The sequence below is a fragment of the Numenius arquata genome, chromosome Z (genome assembly GCF_964106895.1).
Source record: "Numenius arquata chromosome Z, bNumArq3.hap1.1, whole genome shotgun sequence".
Lineage (NCBI taxonomy): Eukaryota > Metazoa > Chordata > Aves > Charadriiformes > Scolopacidae > Numenius > Numenius arquata.
The window spans coordinates 38945396-38970867 of record NC_133616.1 but is presented as its reverse complement, the minus strand read 5'-3'; the positions used below and the strand labels follow the sequence as shown (position 1 = coordinate 38970867).

The 25472-nt window shown below is 37.8% G+C and overlaps 1 protein-coding gene across 1 annotated transcript in view; it reads left to right on the top strand.

The window, feature by feature from the left end:
- RORB (RAR related orphan receptor B) overlaps positions 1-14378 on the top strand; it is a 40290-nt gene extending 25912 nt beyond the window's left edge. The window contains exons 5-10 of the mRNA XM_074166355.1: positions 3823-3944; positions 5173-5305; positions 7130-7237; positions 8330-8440; positions 13619-13731; positions 14223-14378. Of these exons, the coding sequence (XP_074022456.1) occupies positions 3823-3944; positions 5173-5305; positions 7130-7237; positions 8330-8440; positions 13619-13731; positions 14223-14378 (743 nt within the window). The remainder of the gene's footprint in view (positions 1-3822; positions 3945-5172; positions 5306-7129; positions 7238-8329; positions 8441-13618; positions 13732-14222) is intronic.
- Positions 14379-25472: the final 11094 nt, after the last annotated feature.

Genomic DNA, 25472 nt, shown 5'->3' with positions numbered 1-25472 from the left:
ACTATGGCAGATAAGCTTTACAAACCCCGCAGTTTACAGCTGTAGTTATAATGCTGGCGGTGCAGTATCATGCAAGCTCAGTAATTCTTTCAGTTGGAATTATTAATTTTCACCCAAGAGCTGCAGCAGTTGATGTTGTAAAATAAAATGTTACAGACTTTGATTCTCACACCTGAGTGGCCAGTATCATCTTTTTTGGTTTTCTTTTCGTAAATCAAACCTTACAAACCTGCTATAACATGTAAAATGGAGACTGACAACACCTTAAGTAGAAATTCAGTTCACATTGAGGTCACAAAAATGGAGTTGTCTTTTATAGTCCATGCAGCCCATCCAAACAAGATTCTTGGTTTTGTCCATGCAGCTTCTGAGTGTAATGGGACCCTTGAAAACTCTGATTCAAGATTTCTGAAAACTAATTGAACAAAAGTCAAGGCTTGATGCGTGGACTAACTGTGGTAGAGTCTCCTAGCCTGGAGAACAGGAGAGACATAGCTGTTAAGCATCACGCCAACAATGTACCTCCATAGGGTTGAGGACACATCAAGGACATATATTGCCTCTGCATCAAGGCAATAGCTCTCCTCATGCTGTATGAAGCTCTTTGCTTTCTTTCCTCATTGTCCCATTCTTTCTAGTTCTACTGTAAGAGTTAATCTGTTGAACTCAGTTGCCAGCAGTGCTTCAGAGCCACCAGGTCTCACAGAAATGTATCATATTTTGGGTACAGCACAGAACCCGTGACATGTGACTGGTCAGGTTTACATTAGAAGTCAGTACATTATTCCCAGCAGTTTAGGAACTTTTTTCTGCCTTAGATTTGCCAAGATGTGTGCTGATTCCACCTTCATTAGTGAAAAGAAGTAAAAATCTGAAAACATCAGAAAAAAAGGCTATTGTCTTTGAAACCCTTTGAGTGATGTTCTTTGCTCTGCCTGCATTGGTTCTTCTGTTGCTACACCATCTGAGAAGCCAAGACAAGCTTACACTTTTGCTTTTTGCATCATGTCAGGCCTACACACCCAGTGCATGCTATATTTCCATAAAGCTCCTTACAGGGACTCCAGCGTTGAGTGTAAGCAAGCAGCCTCCTTTGCTGTTTATGCTGAATGAGCAGTTCCCTCCTCCCCTGAGGCACAGTGTACCCTTTCCGTCACACACTCAGCCTTGCCTAGCCCGCGGCGCAAGAGTTTCAAGTCTGTCTTGCACCTGATTCCTCTTTGGATGTCAGCATTCAGAGCTGCTTCTTGCTGCTATTGCCCTAGGCCTTCACACATCTAAATGGGTTTTAATGTCAGCTCAACATAAGCCCAAGCACATAAGGAAGAGCTGTATGGGGCTAAAACACTGGATGCCATCCCTGCAACACCCTGAAGAGTTTGTCAGCTCTTCAGTTCAAAGGTAAATATATAAATGGTAGGAAAAGGAGTGGAGCTGAGTATCTTTGCAGTAATGTAGAACTGCTAATCAAGTATATTTTGAGGTCAGTGAAATGAAAAGGTCTTATTTTCAGATTGTTGGCATCAGGTCACCTTATCTGATTCAAAACATGTCTATGCAGTAATATTAAAGTATTTGAGGTATTTAACGTAAGCATTTTCTTTATGTCAAGAGTGTGAATAGTTCGAAGTTTTGTAACAAATGGTGAGACTAGTAGGGCTGGGCTAGGAAGCACAAGAAGGAAAAAGACCAGCCAACAGCTATAGAGAGCAAAATCCTTCACCATCCAGGCTGCAGAATTGTAATACAAGTTGAAATCATACTTCTTTCACTGGTGTTTTAGATACAGGGCCTAAATGTTCCTCTGACCATATCTCAGTTCTGTCTGGTTAAATCCTTCCGGGAACATAAGTGACAAAGCCTGTAGCTTGAGCTTAACTTCTGCAGTCAGGTTTACCATGGCTAAGGATGTTCCCAGAAAGCTGACGATGTTAAAATTGTACTTTAAATAGAAAAATATGGGTGTAAACATCTGAAATTTCACCTTTCTAGAAAAGGTACGGTTTACTTGCTTTTCTTAGTTAAAGAAATGCAAATAAATATTTGTTTGTCCTTTAAAAAATATCTGTTTGAATTCGTCATCCCTTTATTCCAACATGGTCATTTATCTATAAGGTTTTTACTATAAAACGTAATAGCTTACCATCATAGGTTAAGACTTGCAACCAATCTTCCATTAAAGAATGATGGATAGATCCCTGTACTCATTAATATACACTTTTAGTTATCCTTATGCTCAAGTCAATTGTTCCGTCAGGAAACCTAAAGATAGTGTTGACCTTTAAAGGGATACCTGTAAAGATTGAATTGAGCAGGTTTTATTGTTCATACAAAAACCTGGAACTCTTTTGTATTTTATTCAGTGCCTTTCTGCTGAGTCTGAGCTTATTAACTGGGACAGTGGCACAGGCATTTCTCCTTTAAACAATAACACTCCTATAGCAGCAATTGCAGGGAGCATATACATGTTTACATTCATTTTTCAACTTTGCTTCTTGCTAGTGTTTTTTAATTCAGTCAACACTTGGCCAAAGAAACATTCTTATTTTGGGAATCCAAGCACCAGGTCCACCCACTGTATGCAAACTGATGAGGATGTGAATGAGTAAATGATAACACTCCTAGTTCTTTCTACTTCCCATGCTCAGACTTGGCTAATGCATTGTCAATGTCCTTTCCTTTTTTGACAAACATGTTTTCTGTGAAATGCTAGTTCTGCCACAAGAGCTTCAGTTCTGTTCTGTCGACTGACCTTCAACTTTCTTCCATTATTTGAAAGGTATTCAGCTTAAGCAATATCTTCAGGCTGAAGCACTGAGCTTCATTAGTTATATAGGTCTTAAAGCTGCAAAATAAAAAATCATCACATTTCTATAGCGTGTTTTATCAAGACATTTCAACTTCCAGTGCTAATGAATTCATGTTGGAAGTTTTTGTGAAAAGCTTTTTAATCCACTCAAGTGGCTTAAGGGGCAAAGATCTACTTTAAAACCCTTCCCTGAGAAGTTTACTTTAGTTTCAGTGGGATCTCATACTTCCCTTTCCCCTTGCATCCTGCATCCTGTGTTATGCAGTAGTTTCTAAGACTGCAATTTCAGAATAACTTTAGGTAACTTGATCCTGTACGTGAGATCTATTCCCCCCATCTCTCCTTCTAAAAGCCAGGGTACTAGTTCTAGCTTTCACTCCTTGCTAGTACCAGTATCCATGTTTGTGTTCATCTAGCTCAGTTAGAAATTGATCTGGCTGAAAACTAACTTGAGAAAAAAGAGACCTCTTTCCTATTTCTCTGATATGGTTGATCCCAAGGCAATGTAAATGCCCGTGTCAGGACTGAGCAGTCAGAACTGGGCAGATGCACAGGCTTGGGGTAGATAGAAGTGATCAAGTAACCAGAGTCTCCAAATGACATGTATTTAAATGCAGAAAAAGAAAAAAGGAAAAAAAAAAAAAAAGAAAAGAAAAGAAAAAAGTCACTTCTAGAATGAAAGACTGAGTAGTTTCACAAGATTCATTGTTATTTTCATATATATAATATATATAATTCATATATATATAATTATATATATATATAATTCATATATATATAATTCATTTCACTATTTATCAAGTGTTGTTTGGCTTTGAGTTCAATACTGAAACATTTCGCAACAGTCATCTTCAGCAATAAAAAAAATAGTAAGAAAGGTAACATTGGAAAGAAAAGATATTTTTTTAAAATCTGCATTTTCCAACAACTTAAATGTTTTCACCAAAATTGAAATGATTACAAATCACTGTACGCTGTTTCATGCAAGCTATTTTTTATTCTCCTCTTCGCAGATCGAATTGCACAGAATATCATTAAATCTCATTTGGAGACATGTCAATATACCATGGAGGAACTACACCAGCTAGCGTGGCAGACCCACACATATGAAGAAATTAAGGTTTACCAGAGCAAGGTACAATCCTGTAATATGCTTCTGCTTCTGCTCCCTGTGGTCTGAAATTGTTAACAGTGTAATGTATTTGGCAAGGATATGCTGATGAGGAGTGACACTTCATAAAAAGAAGCAGTAGCTTTCCAGCATGTTGGGATGTTTGCTAATGTTGAAACTTAGGCATGGTTATGGAATACAGCTCTCCATGTCCTGCTTGTTGTCACAGATCTAAACTTCATGCAGAAATTCAGTTGACTTTAATATGGTCAGGACTGGATCCTCTATTGTAAGGACTTTAAGAAAATAAGACCACTTAACTTTTTTTCCTTATAATTTTGAAAACACTTCCCCTTTCTATGTGAATAACAAATATCTGTCACTTACAGACAACAGATAATGACAAACTGAAAGTACTCCTTAAATTGAAGATTTTCAAAACGGGGTAGAAAAACGATGTTGTTACACTACATTTTTGTTCTACCTTTGCGATTCTCAGGTCAAGTTCAGACTATTTCCCATTGTCACCTCTTCAGATGTCTAGTAAACAGAAATCTTTGTGCCTCTTGCGCCAGCATCACTAGCAATGGTTTTTCAGTCAGATTGCACTTAGCATATTAGCTGATCACATAAGCAACAGAAAAGGCTCCAACCTGTTCTTTGAAAGCTGAGGGGCTATGCAGTACTAGCAAGAATAGATACACACCACAGCTTGCAGAGCTGTGCCATGCAAACCAAAAGCACGTATTTACATTTGCACACTTGCGGGTACAGGGAAAAGGATTGTCAAGGAGACAAAATGTTGATGCAATCAGTGTTCAGATTGCAATGATACTTTAATTATGCATTGTTTTAAGTTTCAAACTAGCAAAACTACTCTGCTGGATAACTTAATACCACTGTGCCACTTCTTCCCTAAGAGTACCCTGGCATTTTTTACACCATTTGTGCCACTGTTTGACTATCTTGCACCAAAACCAACGTTAGATTCATGATTTACATTGGACAATGCATTCTCCCTCTTTGAAGAGGCAATGCCAGAGTTTAGATTGCTGGGGCAGTCAGCTTGTGAAAACAGCCTTCTAATGAAAAGCGTCGGGTATCTTGAGAAGAAGAGATGCTGCTAGGTCTGCCTGGGGATGAGGGTGGAGTCTGAGGAATGCGCCTTTCTGCAAGGCCACCCGAAGAGCTTAATGCACTGATGAACCCGCTTGCTCACTGCTTTGTTTTTCTGTTTGTGTTTTCCCGGAAGACCAGAGAAGCTCTGTGGCAGCAGTGTGCCATTCAGATCACCCACGCTATCCAGTATGTGGTGGAGTTTGCGAAGCGCATAACAGGCTTCATGGAGCTCTGCCAGAATGACCAAATTCTCCTCCTTAAGTCAGGTGGGTAAATGCCAGAGGCTTGAGACTGGTTTAGCACCCAGCACGTTAGAAATGTGCTCTGCTGTCTTGTTCTACAAATCATTTTAATTTCATAGGACCCCTAATTTCAGTCTGTTTCATTAGCTACATTAACCCTTCCGTATTTTTCCACATTAATGATGTTACCGCCTTCTGATTCCCTTCCCTGTATAGTCAGTTGTGGCTATTAAGCACACATGCACGCACAATCGTTGCAGAAACTGCAGTCTCCAACCTGACATGTGGTGGAAGGACCCTGCGAATTGAGCTGGTCGAATCAGTCATCTGCCACCCTGTAAAATCCCCACTCATCATTAGTAAAATGAACACAGGCTCACCGGGGCCTGCCTCTGCGGTCATCTCTAATCTTTTTAATGAGACTACAGAAATACCCTCCAGCCAATGCACAGGAGGGAAAATCCCTGCTGGCGCCAGTTCGTTTCAGAATAAATGAGAGCGGATTACAGTGGTATGCGCCAGCCGTGCTCCCTGTGCGTGCCGGGATGTGCACATGCGTGCATAAGGGCAAGGGGGAAAAGGGTTTCCTTCCCTGTCATGGGACTCAGTAATTTCTGTCCTCCGGAAGAATCATGACAAGATTTATTGTGACTATGTAGTAACATCGCCAAACTCAGGAGGACAAAATGATATGACCAAGTGAACCGCGACTGGTAATTAACTGCATTTACCCTGTCATATCAGTTTCTTGCTCCCACCATGTGTAAAAGGCAGGATGCTGTGTGAGGCGGCTTGTTAAAGCATAAGAAGTGCTTCCTATTTCAAGAGAGAGCTCATCATTAAGGATGAAAGCCAGTGTAATTCAGTACTCTGTATGCAGGGCTGTGTCTCAGTGTGGGACTGTACTTAGAGAGTGGGCAGAGGTGCAAAGGGAAGAGACACAGGGACCCTGGGAACACACAGGCAACCTCGTGGGAAAACAGAGTCACAGCATGAGAACTATTTTTCTAAAGCTCGTACTAATTTTGAAAATTCTGTAGATGCCAGTGCACCCCAAGTAACCTCCTTCATTTGGCCGGCAAAGCTGACAACATAAGTGCACCTTCAGCAAAATATATGGTTACATTTAACTGTACTGTCAGACAACTCTGTTCAGCTTCAGTACATATCAATATGCCAGGTTTTATTTTCTGTTTTGCAGTTAATGCTGAGCAGGAGTTAGAAAATCAGGGCTTTTCACTCAAAAACATTTTGAGTGAATCCTCAGATTCAGAGTTCCTCTTACAGGAGATTTGGATTTAGTTAAAGGATGCGTAAAACAAGGGAAAAAAAGTAAACCCCAATTTAAGGATGTTCTTGACAGTACTTCAACTTTTATTTTCTCTCTAAAAACAGTTTGTGATATTCCCTCCCTCATTCTAGCCAAATGAAACTAGGATTTATATAGACATTCAATGAAGCTGGATTTTTGTATTAAACAGGTTTCATTATTAAAAAGAAGTTTCAATAAATGCTTAATTTTCAGGATAAAATATTTCAAATTGAAAATATTTGTCCAGGTCTAAATTCAGATTAAGTCCTGGTTGCCAATTTGCTGCAATGGTGGAAAAATCAACCTAAAGAAAAAGTGACTAGGTTGGAACAGAAATTACACCTTTCTATACTTAAAGCAGACAAAAATACTTTTTCTCTCGTTCAGAGACATATCATCTAGATGCCTTCTAAGAGTGTTTATCCCTGCTGATGTTTCTAATTACTGATATCTTCCTAAATATTCTCTTGACATTTCCTCCATTCTGATGTTTCACAGTAATGTGTGGTACTTTTATTCTTTTTCGTGTCTGATAGGCTGCCTGGAAGTGGTTTTGGTGAGAATGTGCCGTGCCTTCAACCCACTCAACAATACTGTTCTGTTTGAAGGAAAGTATGGAGGGATGCAAATGTTTAAAGCCTTGGGTATGTTGATCTTTTTCTTTTCAACCAATCACATTGAACCACATAGTGACAGATTTGTCTTTCTGAAATTAGTGACCCACAATGAAAATCTCCAGTAAATGTTGAATCCCCAAACCTCCAAACGTCTGGAAGTGAAAAAGAAAAAAGGCAATTCCACTAGCTGCCAGCAGTGATAAGTGGTTTTTTTCTAATGAAAAAGAGCAGCATGAGGGTTTTTCAGATAGATTTCTCAGTTTGATAAAACGTGTGTTTATGGCAGGTGCCAAGCAGTTTATCTTCACAGTTCATTTATGCTTGATATATCAAATCACTACCACTGTGTCCTGCAGAAGACAATTTTAGCCCAGTCACAAGGGGACTAAAATGATGAACTACTACAAAATATAGACATATCTAAAATACTGTTTTGCCTAAAAATTTAAGATCATTTAGATTCGTCTATTGAAAAAATTGCTTCATTTCTCAACTTGATGTTGTTACCTGAAATGTTAAGAGCTAAACGGATTACTTTTGCCCATCCATGAGTCTGATACATTATCAGAAATTTATTGAGAACCAAACTCAAAGAAATATATTTGCTTCAAATATATATATTTGTCATATGGGTATATCTTTTTTGTATTTGCATATGGATAAATGTCACACTACTTTACAAGTTTAAAGCATTTATGAATGTGCATTAGGTGATTTATTTTGGTCTTGATTATATTTTCATTAATATTTGTACTGCTAATTAATAAAACTATATATGTGAAAGGTATTTGGGATTGGTCATTTATACCTCTTAGGTTTAATATATGCTTAGAAATAGCATTTCTTTCCACACTGGGAAAAGAAAACCCTCTTCTAAGGTGTCTGTGCAATTTTTGTACAGGTCATGCCCCTAATTCTTGATAATTTTTGTGCTCCAATGGGTGTTTTAGCTATATATTTTCATGGTAGGTGGAATTTTAATAGCTGATGAAAGGCACTTGTTTTAGAAATACAGACATTCGCTTACAACTTTTTTTGACACAAAAACAATTCACTTTTCATGGCAGGTTAAAGACCTGACAAATTTCCAGCATTGATTTTGTCCTCTGTTGTCTGCAGGTTCTGATGATCTGGTGAATGAAGCTTTTGACTTTGCAAAGAATTTATGTTCCTTACAGCTGACTGAGGAGGAAATTGCCTTGTTTTCTTCTGCTGTTCTGATATCACCAGGTGATTTTTCATTCCAAACACCACAGTGATTTTATTTTCATCTCTGTCCACCTCTATTTCTACCTACTTAAGCAGCTGTTTAAGTGCTATTAAGCGATATTAAGCAAGGGAAGAGTACCCAAATTACCCAAATATACCTCAACCTCTTTTTGGTAGACTGTCAGGAATTACACATACTGGAAATACATCCAAAGTGTGGGGGTACAAACATGGAGTGGGACTGCATGAACAAGCTGTGCAGCTGGCGTTCCTCCAGACCACAGACAGAGAAGCATGGTACTCAAGGAAGCCCATGTTCCTCCTAGCATTTTCAGGGACCTCAAACCTCATAGCCTTCAGCAGGTTATTATAGTCCCTAACTATGTTGGGCTTTTTCTGTGGGTATAAGAACATCAGCCGTAAAATCTGTATGGGTCCTGTCTGAATTTACCTCCAGGTGAGAGGTGGTGATTCCAGGGACAATATCCCCTTTTTCATGTATTGATATAGCATAGCTCTGCACAGGCAAGCATGCATTCAGTGAGTGCTGGCTGTTTGACCACAAAAAAAAGAAGGTTTTGTGATTTAATTTGCTCAGAAGGTGGATCTGATAGATAAGCTCACAGTTTAATGTGGGATTTTTAAACATCCCTCAGGGAAGGTAGACCCTTAGTTCCCACTAAGAGTAAGCTCTTGAAGGGCCTTTACAAAAAATCCCACCATGAATTATTTTTCTAGCCTGTTCTGCTAAAGATTTTCTCTAGGTCACTTTGCCCTTTTGCACGTGTAGTGGAGATTATGTTAGGCAGAATTAGACTAGCACAGATGGTGTCAACATGTCCATTCTCATCATTAACGACACCTACTGAAAGGACCCTGCTCCTTTTATTTTCCCTTTGAGCAGTTCTTGCAGTCATCTACTCAGAGGTGAAATGGTTGAGCCAGTGGCTCTTCATGGTGTTAGGCTAGGATATTCGTAGGACAATCCTGCAAACAGCAACCATGTCCACCTCAGAGGTGTCCCGATTGTACACAGGGGTGCGAGTTGCCTGTGCCCTCCCTCCAGATGCCCTGACTTCTCTGGGATAGGGTACTTGCAAGTGTCCTGATGGGTCCTTGTCCATCAGCCCTTCTTCCATCTGAAAAGACCAAAGCTGTGAACATGACAAAGATGTGCAGCCAGTGCTTGCTCCTGGTTAACATTAGCTGCCTGTTCAGCAGACTGACTCTGTGCAAAGCTGAAGACAACCTGGAAACCTGTTTGGGGTCTGAGCTGTGAAGTTCTTCATTAAGATGTTAACAGGTACTGGGGAAGATGTTTCCAGCTTCCAGTTTCAGTGTTTCCAGCTGACTTCACATTATGAAGCCAAGGGAAGCAGGAAGAGGGTGGTGGGATCCTTGTAAACAGGATCTGTATTTCCCTTTTGTAACAGCCGGAGGTTTTTCTACTCTTCAGTTTATTTTCTTACAGGAAAAGTAGGAGTTAGCTGAACAGACAAAAAGAATAAGATCATTTCAAAGCTGACTTCAAAGCACTTTGGATCAGATGGGGGCACCTCATCTGTAGGGAGAAAGAGAATTCAGTTATGCAATTTCTAGCCAAATTGAAAAGAAGTCGTGTTTCTGTCTCCCATGTAATCTTGGAGAGGAAAACAAGTTATAACCCTATTCAACAAAATTTGCTTGCAGAAAGCTTCTAGCATTTGAATGTCTAGTGCCTTAGGCCTGATCAGAACCTAAGTAATGGAAAGCTTCCATTTGATTTTAATGGATTTTGGAACAAGTAATTTATGAGATGTGTTTACCTGCAGGTAGGCATTAGATGGACATCAAAATTCAGATTCAGCTCTGCAGTTCTACATAGGTTCCTTTAGCTTGCAAAGCATCAAAATCTCTTGCGTTCTGCCAGTAGTTCTTGTTGTCTGGGTATCCACACTCATTTCTACTTATTGCAGCTGTACTAAGTACTTGAAAAAACTAGCAACTCAGCACCAGCTTTGAGACAGCTGTATTACAGGCATGTGTTGTAAAAGCTTCTCCATTAACTCTAGTAATGTATTTCAGTCCTGAAATACATCAGTCCTGATACAGCCTTTCAGAGCTGGGTGTCTCTTGAATAGCAGCTTCTGTTTCTTCTAAGTAGCACACATAAGTAGAGGCAATTCCAAGATTTTTTTCACTATAATCAAGATTCAGGGTGAAAGGTGGTGCTACAAGTTGAAATATTTAAATAATCCCCGGTTCTCTATTTCACATCCAAGTCGAATTTTTCCTGCTTGCAAGCAAAAGAGCAGATACAGTGTCTCCTATTCCTTTAACACCCCCCCCAAAAAAAAAATAAAACTGAAAGTGTTTGATGCATGCTGTCTTCTTATTTCTATAGTCTGTAAGCATATGTATCTTTAGTCATAGAAGATGCAAGAAGAAAGAAGCGATGGGCTGTAGCAGCATGTACATGAGTGAAAGCAATCTCTCTTCCATAAAAAGACTGCAAATTTGGATTGTGCAAATAATTCCTACTTCAGCTGGGCTGCTGTGTTTGGGAGTGGAAAGGCAGGGAAAATCGATACAGATTGAACTGACATTGAAATTTGCCATTTATTTTCTTACAAAAATTATAACAGTAAACAGTAGAAAAAGAAATAATTTCCTTCCAGACTAGATTTTCAAGTTTCTTCACAATAAAGTGTTTCATCTTGGGAACATATGTGAAAATTAAAAAAAAAAAAAAAAAGGAAGCAATGCTTCATAGAAGTACCCACACCAGTCTTTTGTCCACGAATATAAATACGCAGAGATTTCCTATTGAAAGTATTCATATTCTAATTTCTTTTCTACAGAAGCCACTATACTGAAAGGTGATTCTTGTGCCTTTCATCTCAGTGTTTAGGTAGTTTACAGGAAACAGAGCAGTCCCATTAAGAGTAAGGGAACCTAAGAACCTCCATTAATATAATTGATAAGGCTGCAAAGCCTAATGTCAGACCCATTTTCTATCTGATTTAGAGCACAAATCCAGATTTTCCACTTTAGGGTGGACCTAACCGCGCTGCCTGGAGGTGATTATTTAATTTGATTTCTGATTTCAAAGATTAAAACATTGTAGAAGGAGTCCAGTAATGGCTGCAGAGGTATCTCCAGCTGAAAACACACCAAAGCCAGGTGGTTAGACAGCAACCAGGCTCCCCACTGTGTGCCAGTCCCTCTTCTGAAATTCTGACTGGCCATGTTCCTTTTTCCATCTTCCTTTTTGCAAAAGCGAATCTTTTAAGCTGTCCCTCATCTTCTTTCCTACACAATTCTATAGCTGAGTGGCCTGTGCACTCTTTAAAGGTACACAAGTTCATAACCCAAAAGAAGTACAGAATTGAACCACTGCTTCACCCACTGTATGGGTAGCCACTGATCTATTGGCTTTCTCCTGCACTTTTGTGAATATAACTAAAGGGACCTGGGGAATTCCAGCCAAGTTTACAGATGGCTTTCATGTGGTAGAAACCACATTTTGGAAGATGAACTTGATACCCATTGTAAAAGTTTCACCTAGCTCTTGTCATGAATTTAAGAACTCTTGTGTGATATACACAGCACGTTCCATGACAGATAAGTGATTAAACTTGTCCTCCAACAACCTCAGTCTATTTTTAGGCTTATTCTTGTGACAGAAAGATAAATCTTTAAGGATTGCTCTCTATGATAAATCAATTTAGCTCCACTCTGCCACAATAGGCCTTGATTTAACATTATTGAAAGGCATGTTTTTGAAACAGCATAAAATTTGGCACATAACCTGTGAAGTCTAAATATTACTGTGTGCTTGTTTGTGTAGATGCTGTGTATGCTCTCAGCTATTTCTGTTTCTATGGCTGCTGGTGGCACCGGATTCTTAGGCTTACCTTCTGGGAGTATGATTTTCTAAGCTCTGCAAAAAGATTATTTTATTTTTCCTGATCATCTGTTAAGTAGCTAGAGGTTTGGTTTTGTCTCTTTCCATAGTACCTGGTGATGGACACTTTTCATGCACCTCTCTCCACAGACAGTCAGACATATGACAGAATCCTGCTCCTCCTGTGATGAAATACTATTCAGCTCCAGCCTCTGTGGCATGTGTTCTTATTGACATGGTCAACTTCTATTATTTCTATGGATTATTTTGTGACAGGGAGTGGGTGAAAGAGGTCTGAAGGTGAAAGGGATTTTCCAGCACTTTTCTATTTATACATGAAGATTCATGCCATGTGATGAAATAGATTTTCTTATTTCCTGTTTGAAAACTAGAATCTCTACCCAAAAATTGGTCTGGATTGAGGAATAGAGGGAGGAAGAAACAAGTTTGCAGCATGGGAAAACAGAAGGTTTATTGGTGCTGTAAACACACTGTATTAATGGTTTTGGGATTGCCTTGGGGTCTGCTACTTCTCTTTCTTTGTGTTTGTCTCCAGAAGCTATGACTTGTGAGAATACAGATCTTAAGGAAGACCTCCCACACTTGGGGTTTGAGTTCAGTAGAAACTATATAGGTTTCCAAACAACTGTGTCTGTAGTTGTTATTCTGCCAGATAATCTTTTCTTTTGTGTTGTTTAAAAAGAGAACATTTTTAAATAATGAGAAATTTGCACTTCAAGACATTGCAACAACTCATAATTCTTTTGAATTATTAAAGAAATTCTTTTGAAGGAAGCCATTTCTTTTTATTCAGAATATAATATTTGGTCTCAAAATGTTAGCCTAGTAAATAATGAGATATATTTTATTTTAATTTTTAAATAATTATATTCTATTATTTTCAAAGAACTGTTTTGATCAATATGTTTATTATTTATGTATTAAGACACTGAGATAACATGACATGTTTTTCACCTAGCCACTATGAATTCAGAAGAACACTGATTGTACAAACAAAGAATAATAAAATGGTTGGGCCTGGTTTCATTTCTACTCCCATCTTTATGTCTAACATCCTGGTTTAAACAAAGAAATCCAGACCCAACTTTGTAGCTGTTAATTAAACTCTCAGGTGTTCCTTTAATTACGATACTTTGCCTCTGAAACCATGTCTTAATTATCATGCAGTCCTTCCTTATGGGAATTATGATTGCTGTGAATGCTTGCCAGCATGGGACACTGTGCTTATCCATGAATGTGCCCCCCATCTTTGCATTCTTGACTTTGGGTCTTGATTATTTCTTTTTTCTCAGATCGAGCCTGGTTAATAGAGCCAAGGAAGGTCCAGAAGCTTCAGGAAAAGATTTACTTTGCACTTCAACATGTGATCCAGAAGAACCACCTCGATGATGAGACTTTGACAAAGGTACATTGTTAAAATGAAGAGCCAAACACTCCTTAATCATGACTCTTTTTTACTTTTTTAGTAGCCATTTCTCCATGTATTGCTGCATTAATGTAAGTTAAAAGCAGCACACTATGTGCTTGCAATGTATAGGAGAAGTAAGGCTTGTTTTACTCTTGTTCCTGCTTCCTCTTACTCCATTTTTTGCTCAATTCGCTAATCTTTTGAATTGGTACTCTAGCAAGAATGCGATTGCCTCAAAAAAATATCTCTGGAGGCAGTTTCTTGTTAAAGGCATGTTTGGCACTTGTCTAAAATTTCCAGGACAATTGTTTTTAGCCTCTTAAGGGTAAGAGCAACGTCTGGTCCTTTGAATGGGTAGTTTTGATGGAGTTCAGAGTATTGCCTTCAGTTATCCAACAAGATGTTAACATAGTTCATTTTGGAAACTGTAATTTATACTAAATTTGCTTCCTTCCTCTTCCTTTCCTTTTTATTTTAATGTCTCACAGTTAATAGCCAAGATACCAACCATTACTGCACTTTGCAACTTGCACGGAGAGAAACTACAGGTATTTAAGCAATCTCATCCAGACATAGTGAACACACTCTTTCCTCCATTATACAAGGAGCTTTTCAATCCAGACTCAACCACTGGCTGCAAGTGAAGGGGATAATAGAATTTTCACGTAGTCATGGAATGCGTCACTATTAAGACAAAAAGAAATGTTTTCATGAAGAACTTATTAAAAATGTCACTACTGCAACACTAGGAATGTCCTGCACTTAATAGAATTATTTTTCACCGCTACAGTTTGAAGAATGTAAATATGCAACTCTGAGTGGGGATGTCTTTTTTCTCTTTTCTTTGTTTACTTTTTTTTTTTTTTTTTGGAACTGACAATGAATATACAAATATAGGACACTGGGTGTTACCTTTTTTTTTCTATTTTATTTTATTGAGGGATGTTTTGGGAGACAACTGTTCCTAGAATTTTATTGTAGATATACATGAGAATAGAGCAGTACCTTGCAGTATTACTCTTGCTGTTTATTGTTAAAATATAATTTAAGAAAATTCCACTTATTAGACTTGCCTATTTCTATGTTTTTAGATAGTTTAATGCATGTGGAAATTTGTAGCTGTCTTGGAAATTATGGTGCATGTATGAAATACACATATATATATATATGTGCTATATACTTTTATATATATATATGTAGGTATTATATGCATACATGCTGTAGCTTAAAAATCCCATGCCTACTTTTAAAGGATGCTCAGCCCGGCTGTCGTGCATTTCTTACTCTCCGAGTATTAGATTTACTTTGGGCAATCGAGATCTGCTTTGCCAGTCAGGGTTAAATTATCAGCTGCCGATGTGTAATGACAGGATCACTTCTGGGATGTGTAATGTAGTGCAAATGTGTGCAGTCTGTAAAAGAAACATCAAGAATGTATCAATGGTGCAAAAGCCTTGTCTGGATGATTTACTGGAGAGAGGAAAAGGTTTTTGGAATTTTCTCCCTGCTACAGGGATAGAGCATATATATAAAAGTCAACATTGTAGGACCTGATGTCAGTAAAGTGTCTGAAACATGAAGTAAAAATATAGACTATCCCACATGTATATTTTTCTGATTCCACACATGATTTTATTTTATATATACTGCTTTGAAAAGTAATTGCAAGGCTTGGTTTGTTTTTTGCTGAACTCAATGGAAAGACACATAATGAACTCAGTGAGAACCATGGGAAGCCTAAAACGTAGCTCTGAAGTAGTGGCAGAGAGGGGGAGGGAGGGAAGGAGGAGGGAAGTCAAAGCGAGCAATGTCCATGCTTACAAACGCGAATATAGCTATCACTGTTTCTGACAAAGCCATCATCTAGACGGGACTGATGGTTTCCATTACACACATACATATATGTATGTTGCATATACATGCATATATGTATGTAAATGTCTGTATGTATATAACTGTGTATATATATACATATATGGGGTTGATTCTATTTCAGGAGGGGAGCAAAGGATTGGGGCTTTTTTTGTGTGTCTGTCTCTTAATTGACTTTATGTACATTTGCTTGCAAAACCAAAGGCAAACAGAGAGGAGAGTGGAAAACTGCCATGGACTTAATCTTGTGGATTAATTAAGTTTAATTAGCAGTCATGATTAGTGTGTTTGGATTTTGACAGAGATACAAAACATAGACCTTTTAGCTATGGAAGAGGGATTCCATTTCTGCTACGGCTGTGTCCTTACCACCACTTTTATGTGTTGTGAGCTTTTTCAGAGAAGTCTCCTCCAGGGACACCAGTGGAGGGCGTAGAACAGAACTGAGAGGAAGCAGACAGTAGGGAAGAAGTGAAGTGAAGGCAGAATCATGAGCAGATACATTTCTTTATTTCAAATTTCAGAATGAAGTCAGTGCCATCTGAGGCAAGGTTAGGAGGAACACACTGGCCAGGACGCCAAAGGACCAGCCATCTGCCAGGATGTGTGGCAGAGCGGTGTCATGGGGAGCCCACAGGGACACAGCTGGGCCATGGGGGTGCTGCAGAAACTTGGTTTGTTGCAGTGACAACTTAATGCCTCCGGCTTTTCCAGCAGACTCACACTGTTCTGGTCTCAATCTTCTGTTCCCTTTTCTGCATGACCAAGTAATTCACAAGCTATTCCAAGTACTTTGTGGAGTTTTCCCTTGCCCTCCACCAGCTGGTTTGCAAGCTTACATTCATTTTTCATGGCAGAATCCAGTCTAGACAACATCAACGTTCATTTGCTCTGTTTTAGCAATGCCAGACCAGATACAAGAGCAGTTACAAATATTTCTCTGTAGGTCCATTACAACTTCAAAAAGAAAAAAACCGCACAGCAAAGTTAGTTGTGCTAAGAATTTTGTTGCAAATATGACATATTCTTCAAAATTACTTAATCCTATAGAACAGCAACTTCTAAAATACTTTTTCTGCTCCAAATTCAGAGCACATTTTCTGATCTCTGCTGATTACTTAAAAATGTCTTCAATTAACATAATAAGGCATTGCTCTTGATGCTTCTTTGTACCACTTAAACCCTAAGATTGGCATTGCCATATAAGGTGATTTATCTGTTTGCAGCCCCTTTTACATGGCAAATCCATGAAAAGGACCTCAAACTCCAGCTCTTTCTAATATCAAAAAACTTAATTAACTATATTTATGTACTGCTTGTGTGAATTTATTTGGGAAAAAACTCGTCAAACTGAACCCTAGAAGTGCTCAGTTTTAACTGCAAAGGATTCATGTTTTCCTTGTCTTTTCCAACACAAGAACATACAAGTATATATTTGTTTGAAATCCTTTATAAACTTGTTTTCAGTATATCAAAAGTAACATATTTAGCCAGCCCACACAAATATAGGATATGTGATAACTATTCCTGTTCTTAGTGCTGATAAATAAAGAGGTTTGTCATGTTTATAAATAGTCCTTCACAATTATGTGTTACATCTTGAAAATGTTTTGTTCTTTTTCAATAAGCTAATCGGTCCTTGGGATTCTTGACTTGTGTCTTAGGAAAGATAACCAAATGGAGATCACCAGTGAAAAAGACATTATTTAATCATTATCCGCAGGGCTTTTAATCCTTAAAGCACTATTCTTAAATCACTGCAACCTCATGACCTTTTCAATCAGTAAGGATTACTGCCACTTTTTAAAGATGTGGAAATGAAGGAAAAGAACTTAAATGACTTTCCAGAGACCACAGAGGTAGCCATATCCAGTCCTAGAATAAAAATGGATCCTTACGATCTGGTCCTAAATATATTAAGATTCTAGTATACAAAATTGTTATTGCCATTGATAGGTAATAGCCTGTACAAACAACTACAAATATTGCCAAATAAATGTTTATCTTCAAATAAGGTTAATTATAAACAGAATGCTCTATTTTTGTTACTACTTTTACAAAATTTGAGCAAATAACCTTGTCATTTATCTGGAAAATAAAAATTCATTCTCATACATTATTTATTCATGGTAACTGATATTAAGGATGATAAATTTTATTTAATTTTCTGCGATTTGGGATTGGACAAATAGGTAAAGTAGTACCTCTTTTACCTTCATTAACTGAGTTTAGAACAGCAAATAATGATCACACACTACAGGATGGATTTTTGTTGCAGGTTTTGATACATGATCATTTATACTCAAAATTTCAAATTCTTAATATTGAATTTCATATGTGCAAGTTATCCATAGACTTTAAATAATAAAATAGCATTAATTCAAGTAAATAACTGCATAATCCACTCACAAAATGCATTTCAGAAGATATTCATTCTGCACTTAATTTATTCTTGGCTTTCATTAGTCCACAGTAGTATCTGAAGCCCTTCAATTAAACCTCTAAAACTAAGATTTGTTACATCTGCTTTCTGTGGCAATTGGTTATGTTTATTGATTTTTTTAGTGACAAGCTTTTCAAATGGGATACGTTTTTTAATGATTGATTAACCCGGGATCTTTAACAAAAGGATATTTAAAGCATGTATTGAATATTTTACTTCTAGCATTACTCTCAGATAATTCAACCACATTGATCTAAATTATCCTTGGCATCAAGTAAGCAGATGTAGGCTGTTCGTTACACTACCACAGAGACTTAATTTTGGTGTAAATGTCACTCTTGCCAGCTCTTTGTATAAAGAATTAATTCCAAGAGTCATATTTGCTTCTGATGGAAAGATTGCTTTAGCAGTTGCTAGAAAAAGAACAGGGTAATAGAATGCACTCAGTTGAGCCAACTTGTTTCCAAAAGCAATGTATATTTTTTGATTGGTTTGTGACAGGCAGCATTTAGGAATTGATTCTGCAAGTTGCCAGGCTCCCTTAGCTCTAACTAGCACCAGTAAAAATGGAGGCATCTCAGCACCACGCAGAAGGTGCTCAACCACTCATAAAGTCGGAGGCCTTTGGTGTTAAGAGGTCCCCTTTGAGCTTTGCAGAGCACAAGTCAGATGTTATCCTCATGCTTGCTTTTTAATGTTTTTACTTCACGCTTCCCATTGCTCATTTCAGCTCCGTTTCACAGGGATCAGTTTATTCCTCCCGTTGCGCCTTGGGTGCCAATGCTGTCTCGATGCCTGTGCCAGGTTATGGTGCTCCAGGTGGAGCAGTTACCAGATGTGCCCATGAAGATGACCTTTATTATCTGATATTCTTTGTTCGTTTTTGTGGTGGCAGCTTGCACGGGTGTATGTTTCCCTTTGGCATAGTTTGCAGAGATTTCTGACGTAACATCTTCTACACAAAGAGGGTGTAAAGCTGCTTTTGTGTGCTGGTGTCTCAGCCTCCTGCCACCAGGCTGTGGGAGCTCCTCCAAGGCTGCAGCACTCTCACAAAGCGGCTAGGCAGCACAGTTAGAGATGTGCAGCTGATGGCTCCTTTCCCTGTTGTCTTTTTCACCCCCTCTAAAGTTGTGCTGCAAAGCACATTTGAAAGGTGTTCAGGCTCCTCCATCCTCCTTCCTTCTGACTCTGCATGGATTGTGCTGTTTCCAGAAGAGCCAAGGTCCAGCCTGGAGGCTGGTTCCTATTTTCAGAGGCATTGTCTGTTGGACATCCTAGGAATATACCACTAGTCAATAAGATCAAACTGAAGCATGAAAGAGTTTTTTGTCTAAATATATTACATCTAAGCATATATGAAATGGAAACCTGAGACAGAACAGCTTGCTTTTCCCTGGCAATAACAAAATAGCGTATTTACGCCTACCAACCTGTTCCAGCACCTTCTGCCTCCACCCCAGAAACTAACTCCTATCTCTGACATCCATTAGGAACAGCGTGTTGGAGACTCAGTCCTCTTCTTTCCTTTTTAAGTTTCACGCTTTGTAAATGACAATCACTGCTTGATGCAGATGTTGCACTGTATGCCACTCAGGGATGTTTCATTACTAAAAATAGCTATATAAATATAACGGTGATAACAAGGAAAAGAATGTTAGAGGCTTTGAAGGGCACAGGTTGAGCTGCCCAAATGAACATGACCCAGACAAGGCTTTCAAGCCAGTGACTAGGGGTAACATTGGTATAAACTGAATTCACTGTCAGCATTTCCTCAGCTTGAAGCAGGACTCACTTCACCCATTGTTTCGCAGTCAGTGGCGCCCTACTGACCCATCAGTTTGTGATGTTAAAGTCCTTTTGGAAACAAAATGCAACCAAGCTTTGTATGAGTTACTGAATTTAGACGACTGACAAAAGAAAGTGCAGTTTAAAGTTCCTGAGTTTAGGTACCTTTAATGTGAGCTCATATTCAGAATTGCTGCAGGCATGTAAGGAAAAAGGTTAAGACATGGAATTAATGATAGTTCATCAGCAATGACAGCAACAGTTATGCCAAGCTACCACATGGAGAAATGACAATAAAGAGCAAGTAGTATAAAGTGACTAACAGCTACCCTTTCCTCTCAGGGATGCGCAAAATCATAGCTACTGCCAGGCTTCTGTAGCAATGCTTCTCCATGCTAGGACCAATCCTTTTCTCACCTCAAGCAAACATGACCTCATTTGATACTGCACTAGTGAAGAATGCTCCTGTTTCCTAGAATTTTGAAATGCACTTCAGCTTCTCCCTAGCTTTACACCATGTGTTTTCTATAGGCTTATCATTACAAGAACACACACAGAAACACAAACTTCAATGGGTTATATTGTTAGTCATTGAGTTAATTCTAGATCTTCAACCAAGAGGTTTTCCTCAGCTCTAAGTATGATCATTGCTCCTATTCTCACAGTGAATATGTAGGGGGTTTGACTCCTTCCATCTTCTGCATTCCCTACACCTAGAAGATGGGTGGATGACTTCAACAGGTGGGAAGGAGAGGCCAACATCCTTATGCATCAAGGTTTTCATAATAATATTCTTTGCCAACTGTCCCATTGCAATTTGAATTTTAGTCTTTCAGGCTGCTAGGAGCCATGTCCAAGTGACTGAAATACTTGGTAGCATGATACCTGCCTGTTAAAAAAAAAACAGTCTTCTGGCCAGAGGACCTTGCTTCTCTTTCCTTTTCCTTTTACACCTAGCTCCTAATAAATGAGGCCTGGAGTGGTAAATGATTCATCTTTGCTCTTTCTTGAAGCTGATCCTTACCTGCAGTCTGCAAGGGAAGCTCCACCCAGAAGGAAGGAAGCAGGCTCCTTCCTCCTCTTTCTCCCAGACCCCATGTCCTCACTTGCCTGTATTGTCCCTGCATGTGCTGTCCCTGCAAGTAAGGCTGTGTGACAACGAGCCCAACATCCCAGTAGTTTACCATTGGAGAAGTGGTTTGCAGCAGATCACTTAATTATAAAAGCCACTTGTGCATGCAGTCTGCAGACAAAGGCCATTGGGAAAAGAAGAGACATAAAATTTCTACAGTGGTAGCTCACAGATCAGTAACTCTCCTAAAAAGGCAGCCTGAATGTCCAGTGACATGATGGATGTGTCAGTGTCCTTCAAACGATCCTTGCATTTCATTTGTGCTGAGAGAATAAGGCAATGCACAAAATGCTCTGGGAAAGGAGAGATATTTCCTGGGTGTAACTGCAGGCAGCGAGGATAATACAGCTCACAGTGAGTTCAGTAACATGATGTACTACATTTACATAATTTCATCATCCTCACAATTCAAGCACAGCACGTAGGGAGAGTGAAAGGAAACATCATTGGATATAGCAGCAATAAATAAATTATAAGTGTTTCTTTGTAACTGTACTTGCAGAAATTGTTTGCTTTGCACGTGGTCTTCTGTACAATAACATAAAGAAAAAACTTCATCTGATGTAGATATCACAGTGTTTTTAAATATTTGTTGGATTCTTTGGATAGAGCTGCTAACTTGTGATCAAAGATACTGCTGTTGAGAAAAATGTATGTGTTTCAAGAAAAGGCTGAGGCTCTTGTTTATGGCTATACATTGGCAGCAGTAAAGTATGTTCAATATAAAACTCTGTCTGGACAGAATTTTAAAAATGTCTCTTAGTTTTCAATATTACGATCACGTCAGTCCCTTATTTGGGCAACCAGAACGCAACGGCATTGAAAAACAAGCAGGGCCAGATGGTCAATCACAAAGAACAGGAAAGAACAGGCTTTACCTTGAAGACTGTTCCAGATAAAACCAGCTTATTTTAAAAAAAAATTTAAAAATATAAAAAAAAGCACTTATACTTGTCTTGATTAGACACACAGCTTAATAAGTCAAAGTAACTACATTAGGCTGTTGACTTTGGGGATTCAGATTCAGATGCACTACATTTGTGTTTTTTTAATGTGTCACTTCAATGTCAGAATCAGGCAAAAAAAAGTTGTTTTGTTGTTAGTAAGAAATGAGAATAATCATTTAACCCTACAGAGTGTGAACCACACATTCTCGTGCAGTAGATGGGGATTTATCCGTGCACTTATTATTAAAAAGCCACTGAGTAGCATAGCAAGTGAACTAGCCGTGACAGTCTTTGCCTCTTGCATGACTGCAATGTGACCTCTGGTAAACTACAGGGAGCGGCTCTGTGATTGTACTTGTGGCCACAAATAAAGCACAACCGAACTCTAAGCTGTTATCAACACCCAGCTAAATCAAATGCATGGGGTATTTTGAGATTTATGCTAATCGCTGTGAGATAATTCCCATGTTATACTAATTACTCTGGTTCTAATGAATGGATGGTATAAATAAAATAAGAAACAGAATAGCAACGAAATCCCTTATTTTACAGCTGCACTCTCTGCCTCATCTGATTAACACTAAAGAAAGTTACTTACAAACTAAACAAGCAAAACAAGAAGAAAGAAACCTGAGTATGTATTGTAGAAATGTAGAAGACAAATAAAATATTTTTTCAAATGTAATTACTTTTAATATATGCTTGTGGAAGGTCTGATACTATGTATGCTGTCTCTGTAATTTTTGCTGTAAATAACTTGGGACAGTGAATACACTGATTTTTTCTATGTCTCTGTTTAAGCATAAGACTTTGTAACGATTTTTTTTAAAGAGGAAAAACATCAAAGAGCAAATTATGTACTTGCTTCCTGTAAGTGTAATGTACTCTTCAGTTTTTATGGAAACTGATTGTAATAGATAAAGCCTTTTGACTGGCCATTGATGTTTAGTGTATACTTCTGTTTGTAATGGGAAAAAAAAAAAAAAAGATGGGACTGTCAATAAAACATGATCCCAATGAGTCTGTACAGTGAGTATTGTATTAATACCTGCAGACTGCATTTGACTAATTTGAAGAAAGGTTGCTCAAGCAAATAATGTTTCTTTACAGCATATGGCTTTTATGAATCCTTCTGGCATGAATTATATTAATAGAAGCATTTCTTTCTTTCCAATGAGCAAAATATTTTTGTATGTCTTCAATTTCTTATTCAAATTTGAGGTCAGGTCACTTATTAGCTGTAATCTGAAGCCATAACTGACCTTCACCAAATACACGTTTTAAAGATCGTAATAGAGAAAGAAATTATGTCCACTTTATCAACAGCTATAATAACACAGGCAGGAGCATAAATAACACACAAAGTATTTGGATGCTTTTCCAGCATCCCAATATGACTTTAGTGGCTAGTATTTTATGATTACCAATTTATAAAAAAGAAAAACATAATTAAAATAGATATTTAGATTTAAATGAAACTTTCTAATATTTTTGAAATATCCCTGAAAATGCTTCCTTGCTTTTAGGATTATGAGAGAAACTGATTTTTCATATACTTCCCAGTTTCAAATATCTAATGTTTTTATCCTATTTCCGGTTCATTTTGTTAGAGTGGAATGAGATGTTAAGACCCCGATCTCCAAGCCCTGAGCTGTTTGGTGCTTGGGTGTAGCTATGTTGTTGTAAATCAATTTGATTTGAATTTTGAGGGTGTGTTGTTTGCTACTTGATAAGCATGCTTACCACTGTTGGTAACACACAAGAGTTGCATTGCCTGTCAAGAAGTGTGATAAAAAACAATTAAATAAAATACAAATAACACTCAGACTGAATCACTCTCAAAAGCTGAATAAAAATTCCTTTCTAAAATCAAATGCCTCATAGGGTCAACAGTGATTTTTTTTGTTTGTTTTGAAGCTTAATTGTATAATAATTATGATGTATCTTAACTGGCTTGTAGATGCAAAAAGCAAAAACTGCAAATGAACCATGGCATACTGGGTAAAACTCTGGCTCCATTGAAACTTATGGCAAAATCCCTCACTGATTTCCATGGAGTCAGGAGTTCATCCAGCATTATTATATCTGCAATTTTATTCTGATCTTTCTCCCTTGTTTAATATAACCAACCTAATTTATGTGTATGTGAGTAAAAATACAGCCTGATTCATTTAGAAAGTGACCGTTGAGGGTTTTATTTGTTATCAGAATTTTGTAGGACCAGCATCCCTGTCAAATGAAAAGGTTCTATATTACTTTAGAATGTAATAGATTTTTGTCTTTTTTTATGTCCTGTAAGTTATTAGTTCAATACTGTTAGCATTCCATAATAATGCACACATGATTTTTGAATGTTTTCTGTAAATGACAATCAATGTTGATGAAGTTCCTTTCTTTAATGCAAAATTAAAAAAAAAAAAATGTATAAGAAAGTAAATTCTGTCGTGTGACTTTTTTTCCTCGTCCCTTTAAATTACCTGGATCTGTCAGGAAAAGGTAAATGTTATGCATTTCCAAAAGAGAAGGGTAAAACCAAAAACCTAAACATTAGGAGTCTGCACTTATTTTCAGATTTTCTCTTAACCTATTGAATTAAGTATACCATGTTTCTCCATCAAAGCACCAAAAGTGGCTCTGTTTTGCAATTTAAATTAGAGCTGCAACTTTTGAATATGCAAATTGTTAGATTTATTCATTTATTTCTCTATTTATTTTGGGGAAAATCTCAACTAGTAGAAAAGCAAAACAACACAAGAAACACTTGAAGGCAAACTACACAGTAATGTAACAAAATGCTGTCTTATTTAAAAGAAGATACTGTATTTAAAATAAATTATAAAAATATCAAATATTTTTTAAGTTTGTGTGTGTCTAGTAATAATCAATACTGAAGTATGGAACAGAAAATGTTTCTCTCAAAGCTGAAGATAGTACCTTTCAAAAACACTATATTTTCACTTTTAAGACCCTAAATTTAAAGCAGGAGTAAATTTTAAAAGGCAATATCTAATGGCCTCATTTTGCAAACTGTTAAGCAAATGTTTATAGTGTTACTGACTTCAGCAGGATTAATGCATACACTTAAAGCCAGCTATATGTTTAAATGTCTCTTGTATCACAATGCAAGCAAGCAAGTTTGGGTTCTGAGATACAGTAAGTGCAGCTTAACATAATTACATTTTCCAGTCCTAGAAATTTAAGATTCATTTGGAGATTTCACACCCATCTGAAACCATTTCAGACAAATGTAGCAGGGAGTTTATATATAAACATTTATATCTCGGATGTCAGGAAGCTGACCAGTTTACTAGCCATATGAAATAAACGGACTGTTTGTTGTATTTACATGTTGCAAAACAGGGAACCCTGCAAATATGCAGTTGGTATTAAATATGCAGTGTCACAGTGTGAGAGGTACTTGTTTTATACTAACCTGTATTTCTTTTCAGTTAGAAAATCAGAAGCAGTGATATTTAGAACAATATCAACCAAATTTGAGTAGTTCATGTTTCCTAACTGTTTTGTTGCCTTTGATCGTTTAAGACTGCCCTATCTTTCT